This window comes from Podarcis tiliguerta, assembly GCF_965153285.1.
Source record: "Podarcis tiliguerta genome assembly, chromosome: 5".
NCBI lineage: Eukaryota > Metazoa > Chordata > Lepidosauria > Squamata > Lacertidae > Podarcis > Podarcis tiliguerta.
The window spans coordinates 19,058,711-19,083,086 of NC_139538.1; the positions used below are offsets into that span (position 1 = coordinate 19,058,711).

A 24,376-nucleotide genomic window follows, 5' to 3' on the forward strand; every position below is an offset into this window, starting at 1 on the left:
GAATGATGGCGAGAATTTCGTTGCTCTTTTAGAATAAAATTCTTATTGGAAGCGAAGAAAGGAAAGGAAAGCGACGCCTGCTCTGCTCTCGCTGTTACAACGAGCCAAGCGTATGAAGTCAGCCTTAAAAAAAGAAAAAGGGGCCCCTGAGCATCTGCAGAGTGCACTTCTCCCGGCACCTGCCCACGCCTCTAACTCTTCCCCGTCCCACTCCATCTGAACAGCGGGGCTTGCTTAGCAACACCCGACGAGAGCAACCCTACGCCTCCGGTTCTCAACTGAACCTGCGGGGAGGGGAAAGCACGCTTTCCTTACCTCTACGTCACCACTCACATGGCGACTTCACGTTCCCCCCTCGGCGTTCTTTTCCCACCGTTCGCGCGAGGGTGAGACGTTCTCGCGAGAGCTGTGCCTTCTCTCTATCTCTCCACTTCCAGGACGCGAGGCGTAGACCTGACCGTGAAGAAAGTAAGTGGCGAGGGGGAAACCGAGCGCGAGTCGCTTTGTGGGGGCGGGGGGGAGAGAGGAACGCGCTCGCGGGGGGGGGGGGAGGTAGTTTCGGCGCGCGCAAGACGACCGTTGGCTCCCTCAGCTGCGCTGGGCCCAACCGCCACGTGCCGCCTCGGCTGCTCTTTCCCCTCCTCCTTCTCTTCTTAATTTAACCGCCCGCCCGAAGTGCTACATCACCTCTCCACCCGTGGCTGGATATCGCTGTCCCCCATCCTCTGCTTCCGAAACTGTGGAGCTTGTCGCGTTGCGATGTGGGCAAGAGTGCCTCTGAGCGGGTGCAGATCGCTGCTGCTGCTGCCAAGGGACCCCGAGACCTTTGCCCTACCTAGAGTGGGAAGGCGACGAAAGGCTGCCATAGAACGTGGCTTTATCATTTAAATGGTTGGTTGGTGGATTTGTTTTTAAAATGATCGTCTACTTGCATGGGCTTTTTTTAAAGGATATAAATCTCGTTTGAGTAGGCTCGGAAGAGGCATCTGTTTTTCGTTTTCTTTCAGTACAGTACTGTGTTGCTCCCCCCCCCCCCCCACTACGTGTTACTTTGGCCTTAAAGCCATGGGCATAGCCAAAGGGGCAGCTGCCCCCCTAAATCAATAAAAACACTTAACTGAGGTGCTGCCCCCCATAACAAAACCCTGCCCCCACCCAACACAAATGCTGGCTATGCCCATGCTTACAGCCAATCAGAGAGCCCCTGCTTTCCTGGATGCCAAATGTGTTGTATTGCAAGTCACTTCGTTGCCGTGGAAGTGACTGGCCAATTAATTAATAATAATAATGTTAATAGTGTATTAGACTGGCAATTTGTTGCTGTATGCAGTCAGCTCAATGTCCCCTCATGCCAGCGCTGATGCCCTTAACAGCATTGGGACCCCACATATCCACGTCATACTTTTAATCATTATAATAATAATTTATTATTTATACCCCGCACATTTGGCCGGGTTTCCTCAGCCCCTCTGGGTGGCTTCCAACAAAATATTAAAATACAGTGGTCTGTTAAACATTAAAAGCTTCCCTAAACAGGGCTGCCTTCAGATGTCTTGTAAAGCACATTTGTACCATTTTTAAAAGCTATGGCTTCCTCCAAAGAATCCAGAGAAGTGTGGTTTATCCATCAAGGAACTGTTTCCAGCACCGTTAATAAACTACAGTTCTCTGGATTCTTTGGGAGAAGCTAATGGCAAAGTGGTATAAAGCTGCTTTAAATGTATGGTACGGGTGTGACCTAACATATGTCACCACCCTACCCCATTTTCTTTAGTACTTGTACCTCAGTATTTGACCTTCATCAGTATCAAAAACATAAGAACATCCCACCCACGTAGATATTTGGTTGACGACAATAAGAACAAGATGTTTAAATGTTTGGCTTTTTGATCTGATCCAGTTGGGTTGTTCTTATGTTAGACACTCTCTGTAATAGTTGGACCCTAACCTGTGCTCTCACCTCACTAGGTGCTAATGCGTTTCTCATTCTTGGGAAACACATGTGAAGCTAGAGATGGAATACATGAAAGAGCCTGCAACGGTCAGCCAGGGGAACATGTGAGTAACATAATGTCTTTGACAGCCATACAAGAAGGAGTGTTGTCCTCTGCGTGAATATATGTGCGGGAGAGTCACTAATAGTGTAGTGGTTAGTAGGCCTGGGTGACACCGTATTGGCCTGAATATAAGTCGCACCTTTAAAATGGGGGGGGGGGGGGAGAAAAAAAATACCCAAATATAAGCCGCTCCGTTCCTCGCTGCTCCTGGCTGCATGTGGGGGGGAGCGACTTTTCCCTTTCCTCTCTCTCCCTTCCTGGCCTTAGGGGAGAGGACGGGGGACTATGCACGGAACGGGTGCCATTTTGCCGCACTCTTGCGCTGTTTGTCCTGTGCTCCTGGCTGCATACTGTAAGGTCACGAATATAAGCCGCACTTTAACTTTTCACAGTCAGAATTTGGGGGTAAAGTGACACATATTCAGGCCAATACCGTATATTGATATACCAGGATCCGTATGAGGAGCAGACTGCAATGTCGGCTTCACTCAGCAGTGTATCACCAGCGTTCCTTCCTCCAGCGGCACTGCTAACAGAGGGACTCAGGAGCAGTGGCAGTTTCACCAGCGATATACCACTGAATGAAACTGCCATTGCACTCTGCCTTCATACGATGCAGAGGAAGAAACAAGCTGAATCAGTGAGGCTGGGGAGCGGGAACCTTCCCGATCCCCAGCTGAGCTGTGCAAAGCAGCCCTGGCGTTCCTGGCCCTGGCATGTGAGCGGGGAAGTGCTGGGGCTGTCTCAGCTGGGGAGGGGGAACCTTCCTCCTCCTCAGTTGAGCTGTGCAAACAAGCTGCGTTGTCCCAGCCCGCGAGCGCCTGGGTGAAACCGCCTCAGTTCCCGAGGTGAGAGCTGCCTCGTGGGCAGAGGCAAATGCAGCTTGTTTTTTCAGCATCGCGGTATATCGCCAAACTGTGATGTTTGGCTGGCAAAACACCATGATGTTGAAAAGCTGATATCGCCCAGCCCTAGTGGTTAGAGTTTTGGACTAGGACCTGGGAGTCAGGGTGCAAATCCCTACTCAGCAATGAAGGTGACCTTGGACCAGTCATTCACTCTCATCTGAACTACCTCACTATTGTGAGAATAGATTGGGGGGAGCTCTGTATGATACCTGGGTGGTAAGGTGGGATATAAATGAAATAAATGAATAAGTTGCTTGTTTGAAATAAGTTGATATCTCCTTATATGTGGAGGACTAAGGCAGAGCTGGAAGTCCCCCCCCCCCCCCCGGTGTATTTGCTTTCCACTATGCAAGAATTTGCCATGGAGGACTACTTTGTAAGAAACAGTTCTTCCCCATACATGTCCTACTGTTATTTATACTCTCAGATGTGTTGGAATACCAAAGCATTAGAAATTAGCAGTGCTAGAAACAAATAGTCATTTTGCCTACTTGTTCATGGGTCAGAACCTACTTTGTCAGGTGCATCTACAAAGTGCTTCATAATTGAATTGTGAAATGCAAGAACAGACCTGACTCTCAGATTATTACTAATATTTGCATCAAAGCACTTGAATGAGCTCAATTCTTACCTTGTTCATCCTCAAAACAAGATTGTTGTTACACCGATCTAGCCAACTGGGCACATGCAACTGAGAACTATTTACTGAAGGCCATCCATTGAGTTGCCACAGTAGCATTTGAACTCTGGTCTCATATGTTTGAATTATAATGCTATCCAGGGAATAATCATGACTTTGTCTTTCGTGCATTTCGGTTTCAATTGTCATTTTCTTTCTTCCTTCTAGCCTGTGCTGCCAGTGTGGCATTGCAATTCCACCCAATCCAGCCAACATGTGTGTAGCATGTTTACGGACTCAAGTGGACATAACTGAAGGAATTCCTAAGCAAGTCATTGTTCATTTCTGCAAACAATGTGGAAGGTACCAACTGTTTTCTCAATCTTAAGGGCGCTGACATAACATAACTTTCCTGAGTGCTTATATAAACATTTCAAAAAGTAAAAGTAGATGTGTAGATCCAGAAAAAAATGCCTTAATCCACAGTCAAGCAAAACCTTTTTTTAGGCTAAGGGGGGGAAATGCAAAATAGTGTGCAAAGGCCTTGAGTCTGCTTGTGGCCAGAGTCTTTAAGCAGAATAAGCAGGTATTCAAAAAGGATTGTTCTGCATGTTTCGGTAGATAAAAGGTTTCACCAAGGGTTTTGGAAGCATCAGCTTAACAATGGCTGGTTCCCTCTCTCTAGAAATACAAAAATTGTCAATTGCCATGCCTTCTTTCTGTGGCACGCATTGCAGAGACAGATAGTAAGTCTTGTAGTGGGGAAAGAAGCACTTCATAATCACCACAACATCAATTGTCACAACATCATTAGGGATTTTCAGAGCATAGTTGCTGAACATAGAAATGTCAGAACTCCAACTTTTTTGGGGGGGGCACGTAGCTACCTGCATACTTTCCAAGAAATATGGAATCTACTTTGTGGAAGGTATGAGTAGACAGATTGAGAGTCTTCTGAAACAGAGTGCTTTGTTCTTTTGTTGCATGATGTGAGACAGTCTCATCTTTTTAAAATTTATTGTTTGGTGTCACCAGTCCGGTACAATCCACCAAAAACTTCTTTTGCATAAGGGCAGTTAAAGCTAATAGGATTGCTGTGTTGACTATAAATCATTGCTGTTCATGCCAAGATGCTACATTTTATTTAAAGAAGCAGCTGTCTGATATAAGGACATAAATATAATTAGCATACATTAATGTTGAATATCATTATAATGTACTATGGGGGCATTATTGTTTTGGGGGGTATTATTTTGTAGAGGGGGTTATTGTTTTGTTCATTATTATGTTATGTATTTCTGTGTTTTTATACTGTAAACCATCACATGGGTCCCCAGATGAAGGGTGATGTGTAAATTATTTAATAAGCCTTGATTTATATTTTGTATTTGAATTTGTTTGTATTTTTCTGCTTTTGTCATGGAGTTTGGCTAGCACAATAAACTTGATGATGATGATGATGATGATGAAATAAATAATACCCTGAGAATGTTGTCTAGAGAATTCAAGAGCTCATATTATATTCACACTGTATAGCATGTTCTTTGAAGGTCAGTTTGTCTTAATCAAGGTAGTTGTTGAGTTTTTATATTCTGTTGTAATGTTCCACAGTTGTCAGTTACCTCCAGCCTCTAATGACATTTTGACTTAAACTTTCCTTATTGTTAGTAAAAATTCTAAAACCTTTCACTGTTTACATCTGTTGTGCATGTTGATCAGTTGAGTTAGCAGGTGCATATGTATGCATCATACTTAAGCACAACTGCTTTGACCATTTCTGGCTGTAGCATTAAGTGAACCATAAAACTCTGTTTTTGTGGCATTCAATAGAAAACAGTGAGTTGTTGAATGATGATGGGGAATTATTTTCAGATCCAGAAGACTAGGAAATTATTTTTGTGGCATTATTAATGTTATGTAGTTATAATGCTATTATCGTTTTATATATTTGGCACATCGTTTTATATATTTGGTTTGGATCAATTTCATATATTGCTTTTATTTTCAATTTTAGATACCTTCAACCACCAGGAACTTGGGTTCAGTGTGCCTTAGAATCAAGAGAACTTCTGACATTATGCCTTAAAAAAATCAAAGCTTCCCTTAGTAAGGTTAGTCTTGTAGCTCTATATTTTTATATGAAATATAAAAGGAGTCTGCTATATTTCTGTAAACTTCTTTCTGCTTGTGAAAGCTGTGATTCTTACATGGAGTTAGCCACTAATAATGAGTTGATTCTCCAAGCAGATGTACTTTGGTTTCACCTTCCAGTTCTATTTTGGGGGCACTGCATACAATGATAGGTCCTTAATGGTATGGGCATGTTTACCACAAAAGAGCTGTTCCTTGATTCTGTGTTCACAAGTACCTATGCCATTAGAATCTATACCCATAAGCATCCACAGAAACATAATGGACTGGGTTATCACTCTTGACCCTTTCTGTTTGTGAGGAAAAAAGCATAATTAAAATTATAAGAAGTACTGAAGAAATACCACTTTCATGATGTGGCTAGATGTGGAAGCTGCATGAAATACCTTCATCATTCAACAAGCAGTCTTTTATGAGAGATTGAGTAAAAACCCCACTTCTTCCAGTGCTCCTTGTGTCCCAAGCTGTGAAGGACTTCAGCAGTAATAGCCTAGGTGACAAAACCCCAGCCTGTGAGGGACACTTAAAGTTAGGTGGCTACAACATTGTGGTTTTTCCCCTGAAAGCTGTCGTGCCCAAGAGATTCAGAGCAGAGTAGTAGGAACATGTGGGTGAAATGTTATTTGTAAAAAGATTTATTTACCACGATATTGTAAAACATCAGGACTACACTATAAGGCACAGCATAAAACTTTAAAAATACAGATAATGTGATTAAGTTATGAAATATGTTTTCATCCATCTTGTCCAAGTCTGAATAGGCATTCAGACAAATGAAATTATGCTGTTATGTAGCTGGCAAAGAGATGATGATTTATTTAAAGTGCTAATAGGTGTAGGGATATGTTTGATGTAGCAGTTCCATTGGTGTAAGGGTTCCGTTGATGTAAGGTAAAGTATTTGCTGCTTCTTGTAGCAGTTGGGTGGGGTATATTCTAAACAGCAGTTTATGGCTCTGTACAGGATTTCACTCCATGAATTTCCAGTTTGTGCATGAAGGTGAGCTGACGTTCAATGCAAAAGTCAATAAGCCAATGGGCAGAAGCAAGCCATGAAGTGGAAGCAGGGATTATTGTCATCATTTGTTGATTAGGAGACATACATAATAGTAAATGGAATATTAAAAGTTTTAATAAATGCCATGTATCATTTCCTGTATTTTAACAGTGACATTAGTTGAATGTAGAAGCCCAGACCTGTGTGGCACCATTTCTGTTGTTCAGCATTTGTAGAAATATACAATAATGGTAACCGTGCATGCTCTTTCCTCCTGGCAGGTGCGGTTGATCGAAGCAGGATTTGTATGGACTGAACCACATTCCAAAAGACTTAAAGTAAAGCTGACTGTACAAAAAGAGGTGATTAAACTTTGGAGTGACTTTTATAAATCAAAATTATTAGGGAAACCAGGAGTGTGTTGTGTTAGCTAGAGGAAGTCAAGGATGTTCTTGCTTGTGACTTGCTGAGTTCTGAACAATGTTGCAGCTGTATTATGCACCATGAAAGTCAGTCCCATTAAAATACTAGAATTTGCTTCCATATAAGCATGTATAGAACCAGGCTAGAAGTTTCTGCACATTGAAGGGATCCAGACTTAGGATCGGGGACCGGACTTAATGATCTTTGTATTCCTTCCACTTGTATTCCTTCCATTTCCATCAGTCAACTTTATAGCACAATTGTGAGGTCAGTAAGAAAAAATAGCTAGGTAGAAAGCTTGGAGTATTGAGCTAAGACTCAATACTTCAGAGCATTTGGGCTATTAGCTGTATCTCTTTTAATGCCAGTTACTTTTCAATTTTAATTTATTTAAACAATTTATTGACCACTAAACTGCAATCATCTGTAAGCAGTTTACAATGATAAAATATAAAAAATATATGAAATAATTTCTATACCACCAAATTATAAAAGATGGCAACTCTAAATACCTGACTTCTAGTTGAGGCAAGCTGCTCTACCACTTCATTAAGGTCCAGGCCTTGCGAAGCCCGATTCAGATGCTATAGAAAAATAGAGCTGCATGCCATCAATGTGCTGATGGCACTTTGCTCCGAAACTCCTAATGACCGCTCTCAGTGGCTTTATATAGATGTTAAATAACAATGGGGCCAAATGGTACCCTGTGGAATCCCATAACACAAGTGGCAGGGGGTCAAAGAACATTCTCCCATGTTACTCTTTGGCTTCAACCACAAAGGTAGACTGTCAAAGGCTACTCGCCAGAAACAACCTAGTAGAGATAACAGAAAAACTTAATCTTGCACTTAACTTCCTTCCATAGGTGATCAATGGGGCAGTTCTTCAGCAAGTCTTTATAATAGAGTATGTTGTTCAGTCTCAAATGTGTGATGACTGCCATCGAGTTGAAGCTAAGGACTTCTGGAAAGCAGTGGTACAAATTAGACAGAAGGTATATTTGTGTTATATATACTTGCATTTGTGGTTGCCTCGTGTATTGAACTTGTGTATAAAATATATGGCTTTTTAAACTCTGGGTTGCGGGGTATTGTTTTTGTTTCTTACTATGGTACATATTTTATATTGTAATCTCCCCTGTGATGCTTGGGTGAAGGACGGTATGGAAATTTAATGAATTTTGAATAAGCTACAAAATGCTTCAATGTTTTTGGCAATTATACATATGCCTAGGTCCTAGTATGTTCCACTAAACTTGCTCGAACATAATGCTGAGTAAATACAATATAGTGTTGCATATTTATGTATTCCTGCTTTAGTAATTTCCAGGGTCTTATGATCTGTGGCGCTGTGGGTTAAACCACAGAGCCTGTTGTTGTTGTTGTTTAGTCGTTTAGTCGTGTCCAACTTTTCGTGACCCCATGGACCAGAGCACGCCAGGCACTTCTGTCTTCCACTGCCTCCCGCAGTTTGGTCAAAAACCACAGAGCCTAGGACTTGCTGATCAGAAGGTCGGCGGTTCGAATCCCAGCGACGGGGTGAGCTCCCGTTGTTCGGTCCCTGCTCCTGCCAACCTAGCAGTTCGAAAGCACATCAAAGTGCAAGTAGATAAATAGGTACCGCTCCGGTGGGAAAGTGAACGGCGTTTCCATGCGCTGCTCTGGTTTGCCAGAAGCGGCTTAGTCATGCTGGCCACATGACCCAGAAGCTGTACGCCGGCTCCCTCGGCCCATAAAGCGAGATGAGCACCGCAACCCCAGAGTCGGCCATGACTGGACCTAATGGTCAGGGGTCCCTTTACCTTTTATGATCTGTTTGGACCTTGGGTGAAGTAGCAACCCTGTTGATCAGCCACATTTTCAGATGCCCTGGGGGCCTTAACATGAAAGTGATGTGTACAAATCTTACTTTTATTCTTAGACTCTACATAAAAAGACTTTCTACTACTTGGAGCAATTGATTTTAAAACATAGGCTTCACCAGAATACTCTTCGGATTAAAGAAATTCATGGTGAGTGATGTTTATGATGCGACTAAGTTCTTGTAAAAGCAAATATGATATGAATTACTTGCAGGCGTGAAGGAGAGGGTACATTTGTCAAAATAAGAGCTTTGGCATATAATAAAGATGATGTTTTGTGTATATAACGTTGGTCACACTTTGAGTACACCCATTGAAATCAGTGGGCTTCATTGGTTTCAATGGTTCTGCAGTGGCTAACAGTAGATATTGCCCATATAATTAATATTTTGCATAGAGATGAAGAGACGTATATTTATAACTAGGGGCTGCCATGCCTGCTTGTATTGGTCACCAAGCCACCACCTCATCCAACCTTCCATTCCCTCACAGCTTGTTTGTGATAAGCGTAATATATTGTTAATGAAGCGAGAAGTAGTCTTGGGACTTGCATGAAAATCCATAAAAGCTCTGAAGAATATGGATCCCTGTGATAATATATCAATATGAACCACCATGAGTTTTAATTCCATATACAATGCTTTCAGATGGCCTTGATTTCTACTATTCTTCAAAACAACACGCTCAAAAGATGGTGGACTTTCTTCAGTGCACAGTTCCTTGTAGGTAAGACTTTCTTTAAAGTGTGTGAGCCTTTGCATAGCTGCATCATTAATTAAGGTGTTCTAGTTTAGTCCCACTGAAGCTAGTGCATAGAAGTAGTTTCAGTGTTGTTCTGCCTGGATCAGGAAATCTGTTTATATCACAGAGAGAGCAGAGCTGGCAATAGTGCCTTTGCTTCTTGCCTTTTTGTAGGTGCTTGCAACAACTACAGTGCTAAACTTTAATTGTCAAGAGAAAGCAGCTTTCTTGGTTGGTCCTGACCCATCCTGGAACTTGCCCTTTAGGGTCCCTTGTCCCACACACCTACAGTTTGAGAACTGAGGAGTGGTTTGTTAAACATAGCCAAAGATTCTCACTCTTTTCTGTCATTTGTGGGGTTTTCACTTTCCTTCCTAGTTTGTTATTGTAGCCATAGAATTTCATCCCCCCCCCCCTTGTTATCTCTGATTTGGATTTGCTTTTTTAAAATTTCAGGTCTAAGTCATCCCAGCGTTTGATCTCTCATGACATTCATAGCAATACATATAACTACAAAAGCACATTTTCTGTGGAGATTGTTCCAGTATGCAAGGTATTTTTGACTTGATTCCTAGCCCGTAATCAAGAAGAAACTGTGCTTGGGGGACTTCTTGTTAAATGGATTGTTTGCACTGCCAGTGCTATAGAAGCTATAGCTGCTAAGACATATGCCCCATTTTATTCAGTGGGTCTATATAGGATTGTAGCCTAAAACCACAATACTATGAGAAAACAGAAGCTATCTATTTCAATGCTAGCATGAATTTCAAAGAGCCAGTGTACAGATTTACACAAACATCTTCATCTCTGGTTCAGTGTAGTTTGAAGGGATAACTTTCATGAGTGAGCGAGATGTCATAGATAGAATTTTTCATACCATCTGGTATCCAAACACAACACATAAGGAGTCATCAAGTACTAAACAAGTATGTGTGAATCCTCTTGAGAATGTTAATTATTGAACTGCAGTAACAGTTTTTCCTCTAGACTGCTGGTACAACACATTGATACGGCGATAAAATGCATATTGAAGTATTTGTTTTTCAATTGGAACTTTTGTGTTTGGGAAAGACTTGGAGAATATGTTCTAACGATTTCAGAGATTAAGAAATTTTACAAGTGAAATGCGCCTACAGTTCTTACGGTCTGAAATCTCAACTACTAGCTTTTACAGAAATTCAGCTAAAGGATTTACCGTATTTTTTGCTCTATAAGACTCACTTTTTCCCTCCTAAAAAATAAGGGGAAATGTGTGTGCGTCTTATGGAGCGAATGCAGGCTGCACAGCTATCCCAGAAGCCAGAACAGCAAGAGGGATTCCTGCTTTCGCTGTGCAGCGATCCCTCGTGCTGTTCTGGCTTCTGAGATTCAGAATATTTTTTTTCTTGTTTTCCTCCTCCAAAAACTAGGTGCGTCTTGTGGTCCGGTGCGTCTTATAGAGCGAAAAATACGGTAGTTAGTTGCTTGTAGTTTCCTAATCCTCAGACCTCCTTTTAGCATTTTAGTCATTCTAACAGCAGATTTACAATGGGAATTGATGAGCTTTTTGTTTTTGTTTTGTAATTGCTTTGCTTTCTTTCCTTCTTTTCTCTCTCTCTTCAGGACAATGTTGTATGCTTGTCTCCAAAGCTGGCTCAAAGCCTTGGGAATATGAGCCAGATTTGTATTTGCCTCCGAATAACTAGTGCCATTCACCTCATTGATCCTAATACACTGCAGAGTAAGTTTTTTGATATTTTTCATATTAAAATGTAATCCAGTAATACTAATAGGAATCACACTCCCATCAGCAGAAATTTTTATGAGCCTGAGGTTGATGTATTTGAAAAACTAAGCTACAGGCTGCTGTGATGGAATCAGGTGCATTGAAGAGAATATCAGTCCTATGTAGGGCACACACAAATCATAATAGTGGCTTTACAAGTAACATCTACATTGCTTCTATATTTCTTGTCTTTCAGTTGCTGAAGTGGATGGAAACACTTACTGGCGTCATCCTTTTAACAGCTTGTTCCAGCCAAAGCAGTTGGAGGAATTTATTGTAATGGACATCAGCAAGGCCCATGGGAGAAAACAAGGTGCTGGTGCAAGCATGAAATCCAACAAAGTAAGAATTGTTATTCTCTTATTTGCACCTCTTCTAGAAGCTTGGCCACATCTTGCTCCCTGCCTTGGAATTGTTTAGCTCTGTCACATGTCATTTGAAAGTTGTCAGGCCATTGATCTATTTAGCCCAGTTTGCCATTCTAACTGGCAGCAACTCTTTCTCATATCTGCTCCCTAAGATCCTTTTAACTGGAGAAGCTGAGGATTGACCTTGGGCATTTTGTTTCCTAAGCAGGTGCTCTGCCTTTGAGCTGTGTCACTGAATTACATGCTAGTCTAAGTTCTTGTATTTTTGAATGAGGTGGACTTCTTTTGAAAGGGAGTTCTACATTTGAGATGTCACTCCCAAGAAGGTCATGTCCATCTTTGTCCATTTAATATCTCAGGTAGATAAAAATTAAAAGCATTTATGCACATTGGAGTACACCAACTTTTGCTGTGGATAAAGAAGGAAAAATAAGAGAATCCTTTTTAATTATTATGAATCAGTTCTTACTGTACACTTTGTGTATGCAAAGTGCATTAACTATCACAATTCTGCATCAAAGTGACTAAGACTCCATGTGAAGCAAACTTTGTAGCGTATAAATTAAGCAAATCTGCATGGTTTTGCTTTATTTTTACGTTACTTAGTAAACGTTTTTTACGTTACTTAGTCAGCTTTGGTTTGACATGACATGACATGTTTTGCAAAATCAATTTGTAGGTCAGTGTAGCAACCAGAATATACCATTGATACATGGAATGGCATTTTCATTACATTGCTAGAAAAACCATGCAAGGTTTTTCTAGCAAATATATTTGATACACACGTCCTTAAGGATAAATTGGGGGAAATTGGCAGTTTGAGAGGAAATTAAGATACTCAATTATAAAATGTGAGAGAAGGTTTGGTTCAACTCTTAACATATCCAACTTTCATTTTTAATCATATGTGTTCTTTTCCCTTTGTTATTTTGAAGCATACACTTGCTGAAGCCTGGGTGCAGAAAACATCAGAGTTGAATACCGATACCCAATATTTCTGTCGTACTCACTTGGGGCATCTTCTGAATCCTGGAGATCTTGTGCTTGGGTTTGTAATGCTCTATTCTGCTTCTGGTTGATGTTTAGTTCCATGCTTGCATACCACTTTAGAAGGCTGCAGGACTGTGCCCCTTCAGAACTAATAACTTTGATAATTGATTCTAATTGGAGCTGGTTTTCTGAAACCTTAAGGTACTCTGAAAGCTGGGAGGTATGAGGGCTACAGGACTGGGCAAGGTAGACACATCTGAGTTTTCTGCAATATAATGATTATAGGGAAAGTTGATGACAACATTGCATTAAAAGGAAGAGGATAAATTTGAGAAGAACTTCCTCTTAATAGCTAATACAAAATACAATGTGCAGTGGGCAGTATTTGCTCTCATGCACCTACTTGTTAAAAGGCAGAGTAATTCACAAAGCTGAATGCTTGTTCAGGGTTGTTTGTAATAGGCTTCTTACTTTAGTCAGAGGCAGGGTTCTACAAACCCATTCCCTAATGGTGAGTGCCTCTCCCTTTCTAGCAAGTGCCCGAGTTCTCTGGATTTTAACAAACCATTTAAAGGACTTCTGTGCATACCCCCAGGAAATGCTAATCATGGCAATAAATCATGTTGTTTTTCTCTTGGAGACCTTCATGAATAGCTGTTGGCCCTGGGCACCATCCTCTCTCTAGGCTTAATAATATTCTTGACACAGAGCAAGCAGAGATGTTCTAGCAACAGGTTCTAATCAGGACAGCAATGGCACCAGTTTAGCCTCAAGGCCATGCTTAGCTCTTCAGCCTTTCTGATGCCAGACCTGTCCTCTTAGAGCCCTTAGAGTGAATTTTTCTTCTTCCATTTCCAGCACATTAGCTGGTGGCCATCCCTGTTACACGCTTTAGGACTCCACAGTTGAAAACATCAATTTGCAACAACTTTTTAGAGGTGACATTGTGCCATGCCTTCAGGATTGGGAAAATTATAAGAGAACACTTAAGGCTGTAACGTGTCATTCGCATGCTGTCTCCTTAGATGCCCATAATAAATATTGTCGTCTTGATATTACAGCTGGAAAAGTGGAAAGTGTTATAAATGCCGACAAATCATTTTCGCACCAAATGCTCCACAAACTTTGTTTCTCTCCAGGCTTCTGCCAAAGTCCCATGCAGAATGCAGGGAGATTAAATCCTCTTGCAGAGGATTTGAGGCAGTGGAAGTGGGGGAGAAGCAGGGCAGAATGGGCTAATGGCAACCATATATAATAAAAGTAGCAAGTAAGCCAAACCAAAATGTATGGAGCTCTGATCTGTCACCATTATATCAAAGCTCCTATAACATATCTCAAACCAAGCTGTTAAATGGGTATATTTACATAATTTTAAAAACACAATTAAAATCTTCTCAGTGCCAGCCTTAAGACAGCCCATGTAGATGGATAATTTGAGATTTCCTAAAGGTACAAGGTCTTGAGTTTTAGCAAGTGTCCATTCCTGTTACTGTTTTGATTATTTGTTACATTTTCTGTATGAACATCCTTTGCTTTTCAAAACTTTTCATTCTTACAACATCCCAGTAGTGCCTGTTTTTGTTGTTGTTGTTACATTTTCTTTCCCATTCTGCTTTGCTGTTTCTATTAGAAATATTGACATTTCTGAGTTGTGTAGAAGTTCGTACAGTTAACAAAGAAACCCTTCTGCATATTCTTATTTTAGGTTTGACTTAGTGAACTGCAATCTAAATGATGAATTTGCAAATAAGATGAACCCACATAATGTTCCAGATGTGGTAAGTTTTGGATACTTCTTTCCTTCCTTAAACAAACATTTGGGCACTGATGAACAGTTTTAAGATCATCATGATAGAGACCAAGAATCTCAATCTCTTTGCTAGCATAGGAAATTATATAGTCTTTTATTACCTTTATATGTCTGGGTTTCGTTTCCTGTCTGCCTAAGCTTTCTGTCAAGCCTTATGCCCATCCTGCACAACTTGGCTCCCTTTGTCTCCCACTAGTGTCTCTGTGCTTTCTGCCTGTTAGGTCAAGAAAAGTGTCATTTGATGAAAATCCTCCCCAAATATTTTGCTTCTGCATAATGTTAGATAATGGAAGCCTTGTTGGTTCTGTCTAGGTCATGAAGGCTCACTTCACCATACCTTTCCCAGTATGTGTAGTCATTCTAGAAGCAGAAACTGGAGCCTTGGTGGTCCACATACAGCCCATGCGGCTTGTGTTGCTTAGCCTGCTATAGTGGCCTTTGGTGTCATTGATACTGCTAAAAATAAAAACCACCCTCCTGCTTTTCCTGAATTTGTACCTTTGTTCATTTATTCTTAGATGCATTATTTAGTCCCGCCAATATATCTCTGGTGTTTTTATACTGAGGTTTTTATACTTTCTATTTTTTCTTTATTTTTTTGTCATATGGAAATCTTAACACCTCCTTAATGATTGCAAACCTGAATATTCTGGTGGAATAGTTAAGAGTATGAGCGATGAGTTCGGTCTCTGGTTCAAATGTCATTCCACCCATGAATTAACAGTGTGTATAATATGTCACATTCCGTGTCTGTCTTCCTTTCCCAGACATTAACATGGAGGCATATCTCACAGTAATATACAATATATATGAAGTACTTTCAGCATTTGTGGGAAGCAGTACAAAAGTATTTAATAGCTTCCTTCAATATTCGTTCCCCCCCACTGCCCCTTGTGGTCAGTTTTAACACTACAGTTCTATAGTTGCTTCAAATACCCACAGGGCCGTCTTTACCCAGAGGTGCAGGGCACCCGAGCACCAAATTCTGGAGTGGCCAAATGTATTCTGGGGGGCACCCAAAAAAAACCTCAACAACTTTTGAGCCCTCCCCCCCCAAAAAAAAATAAATTGGGGCAGCTAAACTAAATTGGGGGCGGCTAAATAAATTGAGGGGTGCTGGGCGGATCTTTGCACCCTGGCAGCACATATGCCAAAGACAGCCCTGAATACCAATTTTCATTTAAGCTTTCTCTTTTAAGGGATCCCTCAGTATTGTTCTGTAAGTGGTATTTCTGACACAGTGCCTCGCCTTCCCCTTTCCATTCTTAGGTTTTGATCAAGAAGAGCTATGATCGCACAAAACGTCAGCGTCGCAGGAACTGGAAACTGAAAGAATTAGAAAGAGACAGAGAGGGCATGGATACAGATGATGAAAGGTATTGGGGGGGGCGGGTTCTGTGTTATCTCCCATTTGTTCAACCACCCAGTACATAATTTTATGAGCAAAATAAGGTGGCAGAGAAAACAACTTGGATTTAATGCATGCTCTTTAGACCAGGGGTAGCTCAAGTTGTATCCCCCCCCCCCGATGTTGTTCATTTCCAGTTCCCATCATCCCTGACCATTGACCATGTTGGCTGGGACTGCCCTAGAGGGCACCAAGTTGGCTCCCCCTGAGTTTAGACTAATGCTGAGGCTTGTGGCTGAATTCTATCATGGGTGCCATGTGAAGAGTTCTGTTAAGTGTTGAAACCTACAATCTACAACATATTTTCCAATAAAAATTGCAACATGGATTTCACAAAATGAGGCAAATGTGGGACCGTAGACCCAGAGGGGGAGAGAACTGGCCCTGTGTGTATTTTGCATTTTGAAAGTTTGCAAAAGTTGAACATCTAGACAGGAAATCACAAGGTGATTTCTAACCACCTATTAGACTAATGTACTACTGTAATTTCCCAATACGTCAGTGAGCACAAAACTCATTGAGTTTCAAAACCAAGGTGGAACATAAGAGCAGTCCTGCTAGATTAGACCCCCCAAAACCCATCCACTCCAACTCACCGGATGCTACAGGACTTAACTGAGATTATTTCAAACATTGGAGATTGCCTCATTTTGAAATAGCAGGATGGGCTGTTGCTAAATTATTAAGAGAACTTTTATGTTGTGGAAGGATCCTAACTGCATTCTACCTTTGCGGGAGTGTGGTTTCCCAGTATTATGCGTCATAGTGTGCTCTAGGATGGGCGACCTCAGTTTTCCCATGGATCTGTCAACTTGATATAAACTGAATGATCTTGGGTGCATCCTACCTACTAAACTAGTGTATGAAAGTTTGCTACCAGAGCTTTGTTCCTCAGTGCAGGAACTGAATAGCCTTTCAGCTCTAGAATACTATAGGCTAAGCGGATTGCTGGAATCTGGACGAGAACGCCAGTTGCTACATTCAGCAAGTAAATTAGACACCACAGAGTTTGAACATTTTAGAAATTTACATCGATACTGTTTCAGACTGGAATTGATGTAACGTGTGGTTGAATGTCATGAATGGTTTCCCCCTCCAGTTGTAAAACAGCTGCAACAGACTCCAATTTTGATGTCTTGGGTGAGGGGATATTTAACCATTTCCCTCCCACACAAGCCCTGTTTTCCCACAAGTGATTATTAAAGCACTTTTATACTACCATTTTAGTATGTTTAGGGAAGTTTTTACATGTTTGATGTTTTATTGTTTTTTAAATATTTTGTTGGAAGCCGTCCAGAGCGGCTGGAGAAACCCAGCCAGATAGACGGGGTATAAATAACAAATTATTATTATTATACCACTTATACTATTGGAATTCATGGCAGTGTATAACAGAATCAATGCATGATAGTTGAACTCATGAAAAACTGATGGAAACAGATGGGGGAAAGAAAGGTAAGAAAGGCCAACCCAGTCAGATGAGTGGGGTACAAATAATCATTATAGTTATAATAATTATACAGATACCAGTCTTTTTCCACAATGTGTAAAAGCAGCAGGAGCTGTTTGATGGCAGGGGTCAGACTCTGGAGAGATCCAATCAGGAATCTCCCATGTCACATCTTAGCACTTTCTAATTTGAATTTTTCAAACTAATTTTACTTGCTCAGCTTGTGAATATTCATCTTTCCCAGTAGTCAGACATAGTTTATATAGCCTCCAGGCAAAAATATTTAGTTTTCTGTATTCTATTTATAGTTTATGAATATAACGGTGTAGAATGCACCTAATCCCCAGAAAAAGTAGTAAAATTGCTCACTTTTATTTCAACTTTTATAGACAATACCAGGACTTCCTAGAAGATCTAGAAGAAGATGAGGCTATTAGAAAAAATGTCAATATTTATAAAAGTAAGTTTCCTATGTGAAGTATTTACCTTTTTTTGCCGTATTGTAATTCCCAGAAATATTGCCTGTCTACAGTGGTGTCTGGCATTCACAACCAATGGTGGCTACTCTTAAATTAGTTGTTTTCTAGTTAATATGTGTTCTGTCCACTGTTTCTGTCTATTGTCATGATCTAAGTATCTGGGGCTAAATGCTCCAAGCCAATTTAATGACACTTTGGGGGATGAGAAGCTACAGATAACTGCCTGCATCTCTTTTGTCGCATTCTTCCTTTCCCAGAGCATGCATTAGACCAGCTTAGGACTTGTAATAGATCATCATCTATCTCCCCAGGTTACATCAACTTAAGGAAGCTTTGTCTTGACCATGCTGCATGCCCTGGCATGCAGGAAAATACTGTGCTCCTGCAAGCATACTTAATCCCCTCCAGGAGGCACAGTTTGTCTGACATTAGTTGAGTATTTGATGAGCTGAAGTTGGCAAACAGGATGAGGAAATTGACCGCCTGACCAAGCCCTTAGCAACTTAAGAGTACCCTGGAGGAGCAAATGAAATTAGGGTTCTCTCCCCAGGACCAGGATGCTGTAAGCTTTTAAGGACTTGGGCTCCTTTGAAGCTAAAAGGATGTGGGGCAGCAATTAGGGGCAGTCAGAAGGAACTTTGTCTCAACCTAATTATTTCCTGCTCCAAGGAGATCTTAAGCTGTGATGCAGGCAACAACCCTAACAGCTTAATATATCCTTTAAAAATCAAAATAAGAGTAGGGGGGTATATTCTTGTTGATCCCAGGTCTCCCCACTCCTCTCCAAATCTTTTTGTACACCACAAGGAGGGGAAGAGAAATATATTCCCCCTTCCCCATTGTTCAGGATAAGGCTTAGATAAGCAGCTCACTTAGTCCCAGACTTCAGCAGTCTTGCATTATTTTGCTGATGGAGGGGTCAGGGTCCCCCAAACATTTATTTTCTTTATGGTCTTCCAGTTTGTTCCCTCTAGTGATGAAGTGTATTACCATCCAGAAACCTCTGCACACTTGGACATCCCTGATATGCAGAATTTATGTCTATGTTTGTTTGTTTTTTTGAATAGAAAGGAATGCAAACTGTAGAAGACCCAAGGGCTGTACGTGTATACTGCCCTCATTCCGCCATGTAACTAACAACAGCAGGGTAGAGAATAGACACAAGCACTTGGTATGAATCCTAGGCGAAAGGGAAGCAAGTGGTCTGCTGCTTGCTCTCTTCAACCTTTTGGGGGAAGGATAATTAGTATTCTATTCCTAATTAATTATTCTGTTCCTAATTAATCTTGCACTATAATTATCCATCACTCAAGTTTAGACCACAGAGCAGGCATTAAAACTATTGTGGAGGTGCAGGGAGAGAGCAAATATTTTGAAAAGAATTTCCATTGTTTTCTTAAAGAATGGCTAGCTATTTGACAGCTCAGTTGGTTAGATAAAGTGATTTTTATTTTATTTTATTTTATCTTTTGAGGTCTTATGTTGCTTTATGGTTTTATAGATGCAGTCATTCCTGTAGAAAGTGACACGGATGATGAGGGTATTCCCCGGATCAGCCTTGCTGAAATGTTGGAAGATCTTCAGATATCTCAAGATGCTACTGGCGGAGAAGGTGCTGATATGTTGACAGAATAAGCTAATAGGTCTTGTTAATGTGGATATTTTTCTTCCTTAAGGAACTAGTTATTACAGGAACCTATTATAGGCATTCATAGACTTGATGTACAAAGTTATAATCACAGTAAATTTTGAACAACAGTTCAACAATAAATCATGCTGGAAAGTGTCATTAATGGCTAATAAATGCATTGGGATATATACTAAACCTGAATGGCATTCAGACTGTGTGATTATGATTATATTTACTTGTGTCTAAATTTGTAAGGTAAAGGTAAAGGGACCCCTGACCATTAGGTCCAGTCGTGACCGACTCTGGGGTTGCGACGCTCATCTCACTTTATAGGCCGAGGTAGCCAGCATACAGCTTCCGGGTCATGTGGCCAGCATAACTAAGCCGCTTCTGGCGAACCAGAGCAGCGCACGGAAATGCCGTTTACCTTCCCGCCAGAGCGGTACCTATTTATCTACTTGCACTTTTGTGCTTTTGAACTGCTAGGTTGGCAGGAGCAGGGACCGAGCAACGGGAGCTCACCCCATCACGGGGATTCGAACTGCCGACCTTCTGATCAGCAAGTCCTAGGCTCTGTGGTTTAACCCACAGCACCACCCGTGTCCCGTCTAAATTTGTATTGGTATGCAAATACAAAGATAGTTCCAAAGCCGTGTCACTCACTGAATTTGTTTATGCTTTGGCAATCTGTAATCTGCACCTGGGATCTCTGGTGTGTTTATGTGTGTTGCAGGGCTGCTCCCAGTAACGTCAAAAACTGTTCTAATCTACTTTGTATTTCTAACTAAATGGTAGTTTAGTTAGAAATACAAATCTTACATTCAGTTGCTATATGAAGCTGCAGGAAATGAAGAATGTGGAGGAGAGGAAAGTGGATGCAACTCATATTTCTGAAATACAGTCATCTAATAACTGTCTAGAATATAGGCCCTAGATTACAAGAGGCTTAATTTTAATTCCCTCTAGCATTATTGGCAGCTGATGCCCCATAGTGGAGATGTTACTGTGTGCTTTGAAAATTAGCCACATTCTATCTAGGGCTCAGGCTTTCTAAAAGTTAACTTTGCGTCAGTCCCGTTGAGGCAGGCTACCGTTTTTCTTGGAAGGGAAGAAACGCTTAGGAGGTTGCAGCTTTGTTCTGGAAATCCATCTTTACATGTCTGTCTCTTGCACAGGTGGAGGGAACTGATGTGCGTCTGTAAAAGAATGCCATGGACCAGTTTTCTTTATTCAACCAAACTTTCTCCTTGGGACTGGCAGAGTTCATGTAACTTGTAGTTGAAAATGTTGGTTTTAAACATTTGATCCCACATCAAACATTAGATCAAAGTTATTATACAATCTTCCCTTGTGTTAAGAATAAAAATTGTGCCCCTATATAGTGCCTACTTCCTAGTACAGCATTATGATCATTCATTGAGATTCCTAAATTTGGGTGCAGGGTGGGTGATAGGCAAGAGCACAATATGGTGTAAGTACTTTTCATTCATAAGTCTTTGGTCACTTCCATTTTAAGCCCACCAGCATTGTCTGACTCTTTAAAAACCTCTGTCTGGAACTGCTTCATCACATGTTATACCCACGTAGTAAAGAAAACCGACACTGCTATAGGCCTGAAGTAATACTCATTTCGTTAGAAACAACAACTCTATTCTGGGTGAGCTGGTTCTGACAGTATGATGAGTAAAAGTGTAGGCAGAGAAACAAAACCGTATTGCAACATTTCAATAAAAGCAGGCTGCTTCCACTTCTGAACTTCTCTCTGCCGCAGCCTCTCCCTTGAACTCAGGAAGCCCTGTTATCTCTTCTGCTTCCAACACCACCTGCGCCCAATCTTCTCCCTCCTGCTAGTCATTGTCTCACCACCAGTCCCTTGGCTCTGAGCCTTCTTCCCTTGGGGGTTCCCCACCTGGTGCATCCACTGTTCCTCTGTGTCCAGCCAGTGCATGACATCTCTCATGAGTCTTCCCACTCATTTCCAGCTTATCATGTTTTGGCTTCAGTATAATAAAACACAACAAGTGGCACCTTGGGTTACATATGCTTCAGGTTACATACGTTTCAGGTTACACACTCCGCTAACCCAGAAATAGTGCTTCAGGTTAAGAACTTTGCTTCAGGATAGGAACAGAAATCGGGCTCCGGCGGCGCAGCAGCAGCAGGAGGCCCCATTAGCTAAAGTGGTGCTTCAGGTTAAGACCAGTTTCAGGTTAAGAACGACCTCCGGAACGAATTAAGTACTTAACCCGAGGTTCCGCTGTATAAGAAATAAAAGCAGCAGCAAAAATACAAATAAAAATCATACAGCATCTAGCACACTACACTGCAATTACTACAACAGGCAGAAACATCGTTAAGTGGTTCTCCCAAGACCCTCAACAATTTGCAAGAGGTTCATGGGGAAAAGAAATTGGGGAATCTTTGATCTCAGAGGTACCTGTCAAGATGCAACCAATTCAAATAGGGGATGCTTTTCCATGAGGTGATCTCAACACAATTGGGAGAGGTTGTGTTGTAAATTATGCAACTTGTTGGGAGGGTGCTGCTTTTTTGAGGGAGTTCCATGTCGTCAGCCCAAACACATTTATTTCAACCATTGTCTTTTCCCTGGCAAGGTTCCTGTTCTTTTAACACTTATTAATAAAGTGCCTAAGATGTGGTTGCGCAAAGATTAAAGCACAACATAGGACCAGCCCATAGGTTTACCATTGAGAATAGTGATGAGACATGGGAAACTGAGAAAAATCAGCATGAACTAGGTTGGTTTTAAGATGCCTTTTGTAGCTGTGTGTCTGGCAGAAATTCCATGTACATGAAGTAATAGGATGACTTTGGCTGTTGCAATTTGCTCCTGCCGTGCACTTGTGAAAGCTACAGAAGACTTGTCAGCAAAAGAAAAGGCAACCCTACTATTATAGAGTGTCATCTGTCAGAAATGTGTTACGCAATAAGAGCTGGCAATTGATCCATTAATGCTTTCATGTGAAGACAAATACAGGTATGGAAAGGCTTAATTGAGGCATGTTTCAAAACAAAACACTAGTAGGTTAGAGATAATCTTTTACCGATGAGAAGCATATGCTAGTGATTCTGGGCTGAAAAGAGATACATTTAATGACAGTGTGAAGAGAAAACTGAAATATGCATTTATTACTATCTCAGCAGTAGATTGTTTTCATTATACAGTAATAATATAATTAAACCTTGTGTACTCGTGTCTGAAAATAAATAACCAGCACCTTTGTCTTTAATCACAGCCACATCTGAGGAAAACGATGTGCCTTAGCCTGTATAAGCTTGTTTTATGCTCTTTGAGAGTGATAGGTAGGTCCTGTTTTACAGCTGATGGGAGTATACAAAATAAGTTATGAAAGTGACTATTACATCTACATTGATAAGACAGCATTCTCAGGCGTTGGAGAGTTTGCTTCAGAGTTTAGATATAATCCTTTGCTTCAGAGTTTAGATATAATCCTTTGCTTCAGAATTTAGATATAATCCAATAAAACGGTGTGGGTTTGCATAATAACACCTTGTCACCATATAATGCGGGTGGATTAGTTCTCTTCTTGCATGTAACTGTCATAATTGCCCCACTAGCAAAGTGAGTCAGCTGTAAGCACTGAGAATGTATACAACTCACCCCAAGGAGTTCAGAAGCAAAAGCAGCAAGGTAACTAGGAGATAGCTGGAAGGAAAAGGCTGAAGAGGACTTTTTCAACTAGGACATAACTAAAGAAAAATCTCCAAACATGATGAATGCTAAGATACTGTTTTGTAATGCTAGGCATTATGTGGGTTGTGTTACACAATTCTAGGTTTGCCACTTGCACCTGTAGGAAGTATGTCTCAAGTTCTTTCTTGAATATGGAAAGAAAATGGAACATTGCAAACCCCTTTGCTTTTGTTTTTAAATGTGTTTTTGAAAAGTTTTATTTCTGGGGGGAAAGGAGCCAAGACATCAACATTGAACCAGCTCTTCCTCTGTCCTTTTTATTGTTGCGCCATGGTTTGTTTTGGGCTACATATGAGTAAGGAGAGAGCTTAACCATGTGTCCCTGTTCAGCCGATATGCTGAGCCAATGCTAAGGCTTAGCTCAGCAGGGCTCACCACTAGAAAGATGGGGGTTTCTGCTTTGCCACCAGCCCGTGGAAGAAGGGGGAAATCATGTAAAATATAAGAAATGTCCTTAATTTAAACAGCATGCAGGATTCAACAGTCTAGGTGACACCAGTCCATTTCCTGCAGTATCTTCTTTGCTCCCTTTGATTTCCCAATTCTAAAAATCATTTTTTTGTTATTAGTCTCTTCAGTTCAACCCCAGTCATCTAACCAGTAGACCTTTGTGCTCAAGTGAAGGAAAATATTTCAGATACACAGCAAAGGCGGCAGAATCATTTAGCTTCCATTTTGCACCTTTCAGGGGTCTCTAGTCCCATCAGCCTTGTCAAGCTGCAGGAGTTTTTCCTGTTCTTAGATGAGAGAGACACTGCATATTAGGACTCCAACCACCAACAGGCAGAAAGAAAGCTTGGAAGAAAACATAAGGTGCATTTCTCTGTTAGAGACATGGCACATTTCAGTTCCCTCATGATAGGGCTTCCCTGTGATAACAAAAACAAAACTGCGTTAAGAAAAATTGCACATTGGAGGCATTTTCTGAACCATTTTCTACATGCAGGTGGTTAAGCCCCAACTTGCAGCTTAACTGCTATCCTG

General features: G+C 41.1%; 1 protein-coding gene across 2 annotated transcripts; it reads left to right on the top strand.

Moving 5' to 3' along the window:
• The first annotated feature begins 383 nt into the window (after nucleotides 1–383).
• Nucleotides 384–19,851, top strand: NMD3 (NMD3 ribosome export adaptor). 2 transcript variants are annotated; one of them, XM_083442270.1, is made up of 16 exons: nucleotides 384–472; nucleotides 1,969–2,058; nucleotides 3,813–3,947; nucleotides 5,599–5,695; nucleotides 7,013–7,093; nucleotides 8,020–8,148; nucleotides 9,075–9,165; nucleotides 9,663–9,741; nucleotides 10,213–10,309; nucleotides 11,359–11,476; nucleotides 11,718–11,863; nucleotides 12,825–12,937; nucleotides 14,585–14,657; nucleotides 15,959–16,065; nucleotides 17,937–18,007; nucleotides 19,528–19,851. In XM_083442270.1, exons 2-16 carry the CDS (start codon nucleotides 2,015–2,017, stop codon nucleotides 19,659–19,661), a joined length of 1,515 nt encoding a protein of 504 aa, XP_083298396.1. In that variant the 5' UTR covers nucleotides 384–472; nucleotides 1,969–2,014; the 3' UTR covers nucleotides 19,662–19,851. The 2 variants fall into 2 exon arrangements, with proteins under 2 accessions (XP_083298396.1, XP_083298397.1); XM_083442271.1 differs by lacking the exon at nucleotides 384–472 and adding an exon at nucleotides 557–891.
• The last annotated feature ends 4,525 nt before the right edge of the window (nucleotides 19,852–24,376 follow it).